This window comes from Citrus clementina, unplaced genomic scaffold, assembly GCF_000493195.1.
Source record: "Citrus clementina cultivar Clemenules unplaced genomic scaffold, Citrus_clementina_v1.0 scaffold_1, whole genome shotgun sequence".
NCBI classification, from domain to species: Eukaryota; Viridiplantae; Streptophyta; class Magnoliopsida; order Sapindales; family Rutaceae; genus Citrus; species Citrus x clementina.
Genome location: NW_006263303.1, coordinates 14,856,336 through 14,870,560, shown reverse-complemented (window position 1 = coordinate 14,870,560; position 14,225 = coordinate 14,856,336). Strand labels below are relative to the sequence as shown.

The 14,225-nt window shown below is 32.3% G+C and overlaps 1 protein-coding gene across 1 annotated transcript in view; it reads right to left on the bottom strand.

Annotated features, from left to right (window-relative positions):
• Nucleotides 1-8,559, bottom strand: part of LOC18053680 (cyclin-dependent kinase D-3) — a 9,511-nt gene extending 952 nt beyond the window's left edge. Inside the window, exons 1-6 of the mRNA XM_006451622.2 lie at nt 8,187-8,559; nt 7,246-7,544; nt 7,050-7,158; nt 5,827-5,952; nt 4,568-4,803; nt 4,183-4,497 (exon numbers count right to left, since the gene is read on the bottom strand). Coding sequence (XP_006451685.2) covers nt 4,183-4,497; nt 4,568-4,803; nt 5,827-5,952; nt 7,050-7,158; nt 7,246-7,544; nt 8,187-8,291 — 1,190 coding nt within the window. The 5' untranslated portion in view covers nt 8,292-8,559. The remainder of the gene's footprint in view (nt 1-4,182; nt 4,498-4,567; nt 4,804-5,826; nt 5,953-7,049; nt 7,159-7,245; nt 7,545-8,186) is intronic.
• Nucleotides 8,560-14,225: the final 5,666 nt, after the last annotated feature.

The following is a 14,225-nucleotide window of genomic DNA, read 5'->3' as shown; positions in this document are numbered from 1 at the left end:
GACAAGATGAGTAAATAAAGAATCATGAGTTAAATCAGATAGCTTGTCTAGATAGAATTAAGGTTAAACTAGAACTTTCCTTCGAAGTTATATGATTGATTCAAATTTTGACCCCAATAATAATACACTTGCAATTGGTATACACCGGTTTAACCCAAATAACGCGTAACCTACCTTTAGTTGTCATATGTTAGGTGTTGATGAACTATGATGTTCATTAATATGTTAATCTTACAACACCTAACAATAAATGACACATTAGATAACAAATCACTTGGGATATGAACCATGTATCTCAATTATGTAAGTGTAGTATTACTCTTTTGAACCATGTCACTTAACAATCAAACACACAAAACAGTGCTTGCTTTCTTCTTTTTTCTTTTCAAGAAAACAAAAACTTAACAAGGTCAATTATTTGCTAACACGGCAAGGTTTTAGCTGACATGGTAAGGATGAGAAAGGATGAGCTTGAAAGAGATGAGAAAGGTGAACCAAATCAAACAACTCATATAAGTTGAAATATGAAAATGAACCAATTAATGCATGACTAACTAAATTGAGACATCAATGAAACTTAAGGATCCAAACTGTATTCTTAACCTAAAGACGCATTCATTAGGAATAAATTAAAGAACACTAAATTAAAGAACGATACAATAACTTCATTTACTGGCAATAAAATCTCAACTAAACAGTACATGAAATTGGAATCAGCAGTTTGAAAATAAAGAGTAACAAAGTGTTTGACTAGCAATTATCTCTTTAATTTCAACAAGAAAACTTAATTTAAAATCACACTTAATTTGATAAATGTGAATTAACAACATGTTAATTTCTCATGTTAAAACAAGATAATCAACAAAGAAATTTATAATAACATTATTAAAATAATCAAAAGAGAAAGGTTCACAGGCTGTCCTGCTCCATTTCAAAGATCTGTTTTCAATTTTTCTGCATCAAATACAAACGTGTTCGGTTTCCAAAACTTGGTAGAATGCTTTTTCACTTCTAAATCAAAGTTTGGAAACCTTGCAGATGTTGTCATTGTTTTTCAAGAATGACTCTTCCTCTCCCCACAAATATTCAGAAATTAAGCATAGTTATTAATCATGTGGTGATCTTCTTACAATATAATTTTTTTTCCTTACATGTGTTCAATTTATTTCAAAAATATGGATTATATCCTCGTGAGGATATTTACGACGATGCACCATACCCTTGTTTTCTAATTCTTTTATTTGTAACATTTTACAATATCAAAATTAGGATGCTTTCCAAAATTAAAATAAAAAAGAAAACGCCATTATATTCAATGTTTCTTCTTGAAAAGTTAAGGTTAATCAATTAATTTGAAGTACCAAACATGCTAAAAATTACATAAATTAACTAAAGAACAATTCTTCACAATATTTCTATCGGATCATATTTCATTCAAAGTTCTCATTCTCCAAAACATGAAAAAGAATAAATAAATCAGTAAATGTGACCCAAGTAAAAAACGCCATTTTCATTAATCAAATATTTTGAAAAACACCACTTCATTTTTTTTTCTTTTTGTTTGACTTAGATGAAAAATCGGATAAACAATATAGGGACTTGGAAAATTTTGATTATGATAGTTAAAAATAATATTTGGTTGTCTAAAATTCAGACTAGTAACAAGAGTGACTTCAAACATTAACTCTTCCTGATCTCCTCACCTTCAAGGTATAAGAAGTGAAAAAGGAAACATGAAACTATACCATGGATCAGGACAGTGATGTACAAGTTCTTGAAGGCTCAACCACAGAAAAATTGGATAATGACAAGTTTACCCTAAGGGCTCTAGTCCTATAGCACTGTTTTCATCCCATTAAGAAAATTTATATTAAAGCAATAGAATAGGACGTCAAGATGCTATAGATCTCAGCTACTTTAAAAAAAAAAAAAAAACCCACATCTTACAATTTCTATTACAGCCCAACCACAGAAAAATTGGAGAACAATAAAGCTGCTGATGTTTCAGCTAGCCAACAATAAAGCTGCTTATATCCAACTAGCCAACATCACTTCCAATTCAAACAGGGCAGATAATAAAGTCAAAGATCTGATAGAACTTGGGCCTATCAGATGTGGATGTACACATGTAACAAAATGCAGACTTAAGCAATACAGCAGTGTATTTGCTCTTAGCCAAGTTTAAATCCGCATTGTAAATTGTGGACATCTACACCTGATAATTGCTATGTATATGGGGAAATTATCTAGTCCAGGATCCCAAACTCTAAACTAAAGTCCAGGATCTGGATCAGGGCTGCTGGATGGAAATCCAATGGCCTTTATTTATTTATTTTATAATTATCTGCTGCACATGGTGGGTATGGCCTTTGTATTCAAATGCAAAGGCCATGGTCTGGATCCCGGACAGGATTATTTCCCTATATACAGATGTGGGATCCTGGTAGTTAATAGAGTCCAAGGTCCGGACTGTGGCCTTTTGGATTTGAATCCTAAGGCCACAATCGGCTGCAACATAGTGGGCCCCAATATGTGCAACAGATAACTTTAAAAAAAAAAAGGAAACAAAAGTTGTTGGATTTCAATCCAATGGCCTTGGTCCAGATCCTAGAATTTAATTAAAGTTCATGATCCCAAACAAGATAGGGACAGGTTCAAGGGACAATTTTAGACACAATTCTCTAACCATTAGATTAGTGCTCATCCAAGGACCAAGATTAAAGTTGATATGGAAATTATTAATTCTAAAAACTAACAAATTAAAGTGGGACCATTGTGGTATTTAATTATTTCTCTCATTTTTATTTCTCCTAAATAACGTATTCCCTCTTTTGTCTCTCTCCCCATGACTGTATTTTCTCTTTCTTGAAAGTAGATCAGGAAGTAAGGAATTGAAGATGATCAAGTAAGTCTTCATGAATCAAGAAAAACATTTGATAGGAGGCAGAAATAATAATAAAAAGATTCACCAAAATTAGTTCTTGGTATTTTTTGGTTTTTTTAATTCATATTCAATCAATGTGTCTTTTAAGCTTCTATATACAATCGGTGAACCTATATAGTGAGATTTGTGATTAAGTTGATTATTCCATTGTTTTTCTTGTACAAATTTGAGCAAATTCGAAGGAGTCAACACTGAGGGAAAAAAAAAAAAAAAACTTCTCTTATACTTTATTACCGAATATATTTTAAAGATTTTTTGCCGTATTTATTTCAATGTAAATCATAAATTTATATATCATAAACACTAAGATAAAATCGAGTGAAAATGGTGTTTGTATAAACTCGTTGCAAGCATGAAGAGAGAGAAGAGGGAACAAGTTAATTAATAGAGATAGGAATGAGAAAAATAATTAATTACGTAGGACCCATATTAATTTATTAGTTTTTAAAAATTAATATCTTATGTATCAACCTCAATCTTAGCCCTTGGATGAGCTCTAATCTAATGGTTAGAAACTTGTGTCTCAAGTAGTGTATAAAATTGTCCCTTGAACCTGCCTTTTACACACACACACACACATATATCACCCACCATAACTACATTATATTTTTAATGTATAAAATAAAGTTTCTAAGTCAAGTGAGACATTACAAAAATTGGGGGGGGGGGGGGGGGGGGGGGCGCCATAAGCCACTAACTTTCATCAAAATTTTCACTTGCTCTTTGTTTCATCTAGACAGTAAAAGCTCACTCAAATTTTGAAACTTCATTTTTGAATCGCATATTTTGCAAGATTTGTCACTTATATTTCATTAATTTAAAAGGGTTTTGGCTCCCATTTCCAAACTTCATAAAAAACTAGAATAAAAATTAAAATAAAGAGTGTATAACATCTAAAACCACCCTCCTTCCCTAATACCTAAAGAAGATGCTAAAAAGTTGAATTTTTAGTTGATCAATTTTTACCATAACTTAATGCCAACGTTGAGAGTTTTACAACAAAAGGCTTTGATGCCCAAAATGGACAGGCAATTTGAGACATACAACAATGTTAAGACAGCCGCACAATTTTGAGATCGGATATAAATCAAATTAAAAATTGATGATTTCTTAACCCATCATGTTACATAATACAAGGTCTAAAGCTCATCCACATCAAATTGCTATCTCTTCACATATTTATCATTTCACGCATTTTTCAGGTAAACAAATAGAGTAAGGAATAGCCATAGCTTTACCTGTTAATTGTAGGTCTACTTGGAGGTCTTGCAGCAAAGATTGAAAAATCTACTGACGTTGGCACTTGCTCATTCCTTCCAGCAATCTCACCATCTGCATTCTTTGTTTCACCAGCATGCTCCTCAATCTTATCAGTTCGATTAGCATTCCCTTCAAACCCTTCACGGTCTGGCATCACTCTCCTTGTCTTTCTTGGAGGTGAAAGCACAGTAGGACCCTCCTGAGGGTTAAAATCTGAAGCCTTAGATGCCCGCTTAGTTGCTGGTCTAGGAAGCTTGTTTGGCTCCGTAGGCAGTGGTGCAGAAGAGAAGTACCTAGTTCGAAGAATAGAGATAAGAGCAGAAATCAACAAAAACAAAAACCCCATTGAATGATTTAGCAAACCTGTGCTCTAATGCCTGCTGTGCAGTAATTCTAGCTTTTGGGTCATATGTAAACATCTTTGATAACAGATCTAGAGCATCATCACTAGCTGACGGAAACAATGAACGCAAAGGGGGTGCAGCAACATATTGGTATTCCACATAATCAGGAAGGTATGCTAAATCAGGCCATTGCGATGGTGTGGCAGTCCCAAATGCTGCGAAGATCTTTCCTAATTGATCAATGTCACTTGAACCCTATTGAATATTCAATGTTGCACCAACGATCAGATAAAACGAAACCATGGAGAGACATTCTTGCAGAGATAGCCAAGAAAAAAGAATAAAAAATAAAAATAAAAACATACACAGACTGACGGCAATGTGTAAAAAATTTGCAGGTTGGCCTGACAAAGTGATGTCATATTCAGAAGTCTAGAAGTGGTAAGCCATTATTAGTCTAAAATATGGCTTCATATTTAGATACATTATGGCGTATAGGACTTAATAAGTACACTAGAATATGCTCTACTTTCCATCATTAGCACTAGAGCATTTGGGATTCATCAGAAGCAAATAAGGGCTGCCAGATAGAATGTCTCATATTTGGATGTCTAGGAGTGGCAAACAGTCACCAGATAGTCATTCTCAGATTCACAAATGTTTATAAGATCAAGAAACAACACATCAAGCAACAATACACTAGACTTCATGTCAACCATTATATTACCTTTTGGACATATTGCATTTAGAATACAGTAACAAAAATGGAATGAAGTTCAAATCCAATTCTAGTTTATTAATTCCAATGTTTGAAATTATTTGGCACTGCACTTTACCATTTAATTCATTTTGGACTTCAAATAGCAATATTTGTTTCAAAAATCAACATTTGAAGGAAACAAAGAAGAGAATAGAGCAGTGTGCAGATAAAATAGCAATAAAAGACAGGGTTACAGGTGACTGAATAAAGAATTCAATTACAAAATAAACAAATAAACAAATAAATTCTAACAGCAAATGCTAAGATGCAGCAGGGTTAAATCTCAGCCATGAATCATAACAACGCTCAGAGATAGCACAAAGGTAAGAGTGAAATCACACTGTAGCATTATAAAATATATGACTGAAAGCCACAGAAAACACCACAAGTTGAAACCTAACACCACCAGTAAAATTGAGAGGATTCAAAGAACCAGGGAGCAATTTTCTCATTATTAAAACGTCATATTTGTTGGTCAGCAAATTTATTGACCATACAATATAAAAAAACATCTTTACCTGCAGAAATGGCCGACGATTGAGAAGCTCAGCAAATATACATCCTGCAGCCCAAACATCCACACCAGCACCATACTGCTTGGCACCAAATAATAGCTCAGGAGCTCTGTACCATCGAGCAAAGACCTATAAATAAGGGTTATATGCAATCAAGTGAGCAAAACTTTCATAATTATAACTCAAATCACCAAAAAACTTGCAAGATTGAAGGCATTTAAGATGGAAAAATAGAACCTGAAAAAAAAAAGGGAGAAAGAGAGAGAACGAAATTATCATCAATTTCCGAAATCAAATGTCCAAAGTGATCAACTATCACTAAGCACACACATACATAAACAGGTATAGATATTATTAAAAACAAAAAATTTAGTGTTTTAGCAACTCGATGTATAGAGAGTTCATGGTCTGGATTTTAAGAAAATGCAGACATTTGCATTAGAAAACTTTCATGTGTGGAAGATCTCAGGTGTGGGTACCCCTAAATGAAAAAATTTTTATGCAAAATCAAAGCATCAAATTGAAGATCTATTGTCTTCAAGAAACTCTTTCAAAAACAAAATAAATAAATAAATAAAAATCCCTTTGTACATAGAGTTGGTGGCTGCATTTTAAGACTGTCAACATCTGCACCCGCAAAGGACTGCATGCGTAAACACACACAAAAGAATTATCTAGTACTAACATCCATACTAGAAATACTATGGATGGGCAACTCTTTGTGAAAAGGGTTGTTAGAAGATAAAAGATCACAAACTCAATGCACTATCTTTGTCTACAAAGTTGAAATTTTTTTGTATTTGAGAAACTCTTATCCAGATTTGTTTCAAAAGTACGGACATCCACACTAGATAATGAGCAACAAAAAGCATACAGAATTAGGAACAACAGCAATATCAACAAGCACTGAGTAAACTATATTACAATAAGCATGTTAACTCCTGGAAATAAATGAATAAAGAATATAATTAGAAGACATCAAGTCATAGGACACTTGCTGACACATACTCTGTGAATAAGATAAGCATGCATACTTCATTAAACCCACCGCCAGCTTTACTTGCAAGGAGAAACTATGAAAAACTTGCTTTACATTTCTCCAAGTTCAAATGCCAGTGAAAAGTATAAAAAATGATCATACAGCATGAATGGTTGTTGGTCCAAAAATTTCCTAATGGCAGCCTAATGGATTAAACACCTAAAAGCTTTAACTGCTAGAAGCGTACCTGGTGCGTAAACCTACGATCCGGACTCCCAAATATACGTGCTAAACCAAAATCAGCAAGTTTAAGCTGTCCATGGGATCCTATCAACAGGTTATTTGGTTTCATATCCCTGTAACGTACAAGGGCATATTTGAGATAAATTCTAGCAGGCATTCATGTTTTCAACGATGAAACAAAAAAGAGAAAAGAAAAGGACCTATGCAAAACCCATTTCTTGTGACAAAAAGCAAGTCCTTTCAAGGTCATCTGCATATATGATTTTATGTCAGCTGGTGAGAGAAATATATTGGTATTGCGAATAACCGTTTCGAGGTCAGTCTCCATAAACTCAAAAACAAGATGCAAGTTCCCCTTGTGAGGGAATGCATCAATCAACTCAATTATATGTGGACTTTTAAGTTCTTTCAGCAGCTTTATTTCTCTTAGTGCTGTAAAATTCACCCCCTCCTTTTGCTTCCCAAGACGAATTTTTTTTATAGCAACAGTCTGTCCTGTCTGAACAAATCAAACACCCAGTTTTCAATAACCATTCACACCTTCATAAAAATAAATAAAAAATAGTAAAACTAAAAGTAAAATGAAAAAATAAAATTATAGATATTGTTAGTTCAAGTTAGACAAGCATTAACCAATTCTTTTGCCAGAGCCAGACCTAACACATTAATGTGGTTCAGTACCTTAAAATTCAAATGAAAACAACAGGAAAAAAAAATGCAATTCTAGATTTCCAATTTAAGTTTCGACCCAAACTACAGCAAAATCTCCCAGTTACCAATCATCATTTAATATTCGAAATAGTAAGAATAAAAACAAGTTTAACATATTGAAACATTCACAAAAGATTAAAAGAATTAAAGTGACAATTAAAATACTTAGATGGATATTAATTAATTCAAAAAGCCTAAATACCAGTCACTTCACTATTCCTAGGCAGTACATTGTATATTCTATAAATTGGTTAAAAAAAATAACATTCTCAACAACAAAATAAAATAATATCTCATAAACAAAAATAATTTAACAATTATCATCCTGTTTCTGTTCACAGATTAAATGGAAATCAATTAATATTAACTAAAAATTTCTTATCAAAAAATTAAAAAATAAATCAATTGCGAAAAAGAGCTAGGGTTTTACCTTAGTATCAATGGCTTTGTAAACGACACCGTATGTACCTTCACCAAGAACCTCACGTTTCAGGTATCTATCAGCGACTTTCTTCGACAAATCGACTTCTGCCATCGTCGGATTTTTATATTTCTGGTAATTGTATATTTTATCTTTTAGGCGATATGTATGCACGGCTATGTACAATGTCGGGATTGAGGATTTTCTAGGTGTCTCATTTTCTCGAGAAAATATGCGAGGGAGAAAAAAAGAACAAAACAGAAGAGAAATGAAGACGTTATGAGCTTCAGGAAAAGGCGAAGGGATTTGTGGAAAATGAAACTGAGACTGAAACCCCAGTTGCTGTGTCTATGAGAGAGAGAGAGTACAGCTAACTCTTGTTTATTTTAATGGGCGCGCCTATGGCGTGCATAGCTGCCCCCTGCAGCAAAATCTATAGGGGCCGTTGGATTAATTGATTGGTAATGCGCCGTTGGATTATTTTATTTTCTATCATAAGTTAGATATGGATATTATCCATATTGGTATAAAGGCAGTTGTTACCTTATATAATAATTTAAAGTACATAATTATTTCACAAACTTTTGATAAAAATTTAATGGTTGTAGAAATATAAGATAGTAGAATTTTTTTTTTTTTTTTACAGTCATTAGATTTTCATCAAACGGTTGTGAGACAGTTATGTACCTTATATTATTATGTAAGATAATAAGAGTTGCAGAAATTTATAATTAGTCATAATCAAAACATATTCAGTTTTAGATATGGGTTATGAACATGAATTTTATGCATAAGGGATATCCATAAATATTTAATTTTTTATTAAGAACAAAAAAAAGATGATAACAATATAAAATTATTAAACCAATTTTAGCATCAAATTAGAAATTATAAACATCCCAAATAACAAATATCAAACTTATGTACTCATGAAAAAATTTATAATATGAAATTACAAATTAATTTCAAACTAAATACAAAAGGTTCCATATTTTAATAAGTCATGTTCATGATTTTCAATCTCCAACCTGACCATCATCACAAATCTACGAATTAAAACAAAAAAAAAATTAAACAATTAAATAATTTGTATTATTCATGACCATAATAATTAATAATTGAGCATCATAATGAGCATCAACCACATACCAAAAACAAAAACAATAAATATTATTCAGAACATGGCTACAGCTCTTCATTATCAATCACTTTTTCATTTGTTTATTCTTCATTCATAACCTTATCTTTAGGAATTCTACCTTTTTTGAAAAAAAAAACAAAAAGAGAGAGAGAGAGAAACACTGATGAAATGGAAAGAAAACAAATACTATCAAAATTTAAAAAAAATTATATATATATATAGAGAAGTGAAATGAGTTTGACACCTCCCAATTGAACCCATATCCAATGTTCTATACACATTAAGGCCTCTAATATATTCGGATGGAGTCTACTATGGTGTGGATTTGAAAATTGGCCACTTGCACTAAAAGCATACTCAGAAGTGACTATAAAAACCAAAACAACCAATATCTTTAGCAATATCAGACAATATAGGATACCTACTTTTATTCATCTTCCACCATGTAATTAAAATAACAAAGCCTAGAGTAGTCTTATCCTCCATTTCCAAGTATCTAACTTCAAATTAACTTGTCTATGAATAACCTTCAGCCAAATTCAATCCTAACAAATTCTTTTTCTTTATATTGTATGTAAGTCAGAACAATGAGTATAAATTCTATTAATATGAGTTGATGTGTGATTGTGTATATAATTTTGTGCCTAGGATCCAATATAATAACTATAGCCATCACACCATGCATGTCATCCCAACATTTTTCAAATTTTTGTAACATACTTTTTGCCATATTTTTTATCACTTCACATGATGAATTAACCAAGCATTCAATGATATTCACATATAATTGGTAAAAATAGGTTAGTTGTTGGGTATTTAGTGCTAGAAAACATTTTTGCCATGGTATAAAAGGGTTTCAAATGCTCAATGGTTAGTTATCAATAATTAATGTACGTAAGCCAGCATGACATAAGTTTGCTTTAGGTTGTGTAGTTGTCAATCTATCATTGGTTAGTTGTAGATTTGTTATTAGTAAAGTTAGTTACACCAATGTAATACAAACACCGGAATTTGTACACATTTTCAGTGAGTAACAATAATGAAAACTTTCTTTTATTCAATTTTTTTTTTGTTTTTTCTCATCATTCAAACATATCAATACAAACTTTTTCATGGTATCAAAGCCATACAACATGGCAAATTCAAATACTTCACCTTCATCCTCATTATCCTTTAGCTTTATACAACTTGTCAAACTTGATCGAATGAATTATCTTGTGTGGAAGACACAAGTTCTTGCATCAATCATTGAGAATGGTTTTGAAGGCTTCATTAATGGTGATATGCCTTGTCTTGCACAATTTCTATTAGAATCAATTGGAGAATCAAGCAGATATGAGGTTATAGCCACGAGACCAACTAAAAATCCAAAATATATTGTGTGGAAGAAGATTGATAAGTTACTTTAAAGCCAGATGTCCTCATTAATGGTAGATAATGTGATGATAATAGTGATCACCTTCAAAACTAGCAAAAAATGGATCACTCTCTATTAATGATTACTTCAATAGCATGAAAATATTTTCTAGTAGTTTAGCCATTAAAGGTAATTTACTCTCATCAAATGAGTTTATTTTGCATATTCTTACTGGATTGGATGATTCCTATAAGTCACTTATTACAAATGTATTAAAAAAATTTGAAAAAAAAAAGATTACTATTGTGGAATTGTTTTCAATGCTACTTAGTCATTAAACAAAACTTAAAATGAACAAAGGAAAAAACACCATATGATATAATGTATGATGTGAGTGCAAATTTTTCACAGAAAGGACAAAACTATAATAAGCTTAATAATGCTAATAATATTCCTGATAATGGAGGATCTTATAGTCTTTTTTGGTGTAGATAAGAATGCTCTTTGTCAAATTTGCTTCGTACTTGGTCATAGTACCTATAAGTGTAGAAATATCTTTAATCATAGATTTGTTCCTAGATAAGGAAGGGGTAATCCGGGGGGATTCAGGCTTAGAGATGGTTAATCCTTTGGTGGAAAATATGGAAGAGGTTTTAAAAGAGGTGTCAATGGCAGTTCTTTTAGGAATGGACCTTTAAAGGTTATGTTGCTTATCAATCACCACATAACTATTAGCCACCAATGTCTCCAAGCTTTGTATATCCTCGAGATGCTTCTAGTTTCTATAATGGGAATGCACTAGCTAATTTATATGTAGAAAATATTGGTTTGAATCATGGACATGCTTTCACTATTTCCAATCAAGATGCTACTGCTCCTTTTGCTAACTAGAGTAATTTCATTACTTTCAATCAAGGTGCTATTGGTCTCTCCAGCCAACTACTATGTTGTTGTTGATCAAGCTTTGTATATTGACTCAGGTGCTATAAATCATGTCACTTAGAATACAAGTATATTCTTATACTATTCTGTTTATACTATTGTTGAAAAGTTGCATCTAAGAAATGACTTAGGTGTGCCTATTCAATATTTTAGCTCGGCTGTTATAAATAATCCTACCATTACAAATATTTACCTTACCAATATCTTACATGTACCTAATATAACTAATAATTTACTTTGTGTTTATAAATTGTTAACAAATCTATTTGTTTTGTTAAAAACAAGAGTGCATGGATCATATTGCTCAAAGTGATTGCTTGAGATGGACTTTATCAACTACAGTCTCTACTTCAAATAAACCTCATGTTTTGTTATCTTTTAAGTTAGTGTCTACTATCAACTCCAGATCTAGTCTTATGTTTGTGTTTTCTTAATGTAAAGCATCTCATACTATGCATCCTTTTAATGTAAAGCATCTCATACTATGCATCCTTTTGATGTAAAGGCTTTTCAATTCAATAAAGATGCCAAAGTAAGATTTTTCTAATTCCAAATCTGACACCTGTCTCTTCTTTAAAAGACAAGATGGGCATTCCTTCTCCTTCTATATATTAATGATATTATAGTTACAGAATCCAATCCTTTATTAATTGCTCAAGTTATCTCTAATTTACAATCTATATTTACCTTAAAAATTTTAAGAGAACTTAACTACTTTTAGGCATTCAGGTTACTAAAAGTATAGTTTGTTTGCTTTATTCTCATACTAAATATATTGTTGATTTATTTGCTAGAGTAAGTATGCAAGACAACACACTTCGTTATGCTCCTATGCTTTCAAGGATATCTTTAATTAGAAATGATGATTTATCCTTCTCAGATGTCAGTTTGTACATGATTATAGTTGGTGCTCTTTAGTATGTTACATTGATCAAGCTAGAACTTACATTCTCTATCAATAATTAAGTCAATTTCTTTGTGCTCCTACGAATGTTCATTGGCAAGCCTACAAAGGGTACTTAGAAATCTCAAACGCACTATTAATCTTAGTTTTCAATTCTACTCCTCTGGTTCTCTTCATCTTAAGTATGTTACTATTTTTCTAGTGTAGATTAGGCCACTGACAAAGATGATAGAAAGTCAACTACTAGGTATTGTGTCTACTTAGGTTTGAATTTGGTCTCATAGTGCTCCAAAAAGTAGGTCGTGATTTCCAGATCCAATATTAAGTCTGAAAATTGAGCCCTTAGCGTAGCAGCATCAGAGTTACTATAGATAAGATCATTACTTTCTAGACTTGGTGTTGTACCTCTGTCCACTCTAGGGATGACAATTTTTCCCAATGGGATGGAATCCTGCGGGATCCCGTCCCATTTAAGAAGGGATTGAGACATATTTTTGTCTTATAAAAAAAATTTAGGAATGCGAGTGAGACATTTTTTTTTATCTCATTTGCATATACAGGATGTGAGTGGGATTGGTAAATTTCATCACATTCCGTCTCATTGCTGACTAAGAATAAGAATTTTTTCAATTGGGATGGGATCTTGCAGGATCCCATATCTTTTGAGACAGGATCCCATCTCTTTTGTGACGGGATCGGAACATATTTTTGTCCCAAAAAAATATAGGGATGGGAGTGTGACGCTTTTCCATCCTACTTGCATATACTGGACGAGACTAGGTTTGGTAAATCTCATCCCATCCTGTCTCATTGCCAACCCTAGTCCACTCCCATCATTTGGTGTAATACCCAAAGTGCAACAGCTCTATCTAGCAATCCTAAGTTCCATTCTCAGACCAAACATATTGAATTGGATATTCATTTCTTAAGGGAGAAGGTAGCTAATAAAAACCTTCAAATTCAGTATATTCCCAACCTTGATCAGACAGCTGACATCTTTACCAAAGCCTTATCCTTTCATCCAATTCACTATCTTAGATCTAAGCTTACATCATTCCTAATTTTGAGCTTGAAGGAGGCTGTTGGAAGTATTCCAAAAGGTTCTAGCATGTTCAAGAATATTGCACAGCAACATCTTAACAAATTGCAATTGAAGCTCAACAAGTTGCAATGGTAATGTATGTGCATGTAAGTCAATACAATATAATTTTTTTTAGGCTGTACAACTGTCACTCTATCATTGGTCAGTTGTTAGATTTGTTATTAGCAGAGTAAGTTACACCAATGTAATATAATTACCGGACATTGTACAGTTTCACCAACTAACAATAATTAAATTGTACACATTTTAACAAGTAACAATAATAACTTTCTTTTTTTCATTCAATATTTTCTCTAATTTTCTCATCATCCAAACACATCATTACGGAATTTTACAAAATGCCTAAAGTATAGTATATGCCACTAATAGTTGTAATAGCGCAATGTAAATGATATAACCCTACTTTTAAACTCCATGCCGTTCACTTCAATCATGATAGACCAATATTCTAAATCAATCATGATTTAAAGACGTTACCTAGTGTTAAATGAAGCTAAAGAATAATTGCTACCATAAATTTACAAAACAAAAAGCAACAAAATGATACTAGCCAAAACTATGTTATTAAAATTATTCGAAACGTAAAATTTACAAAATATTTA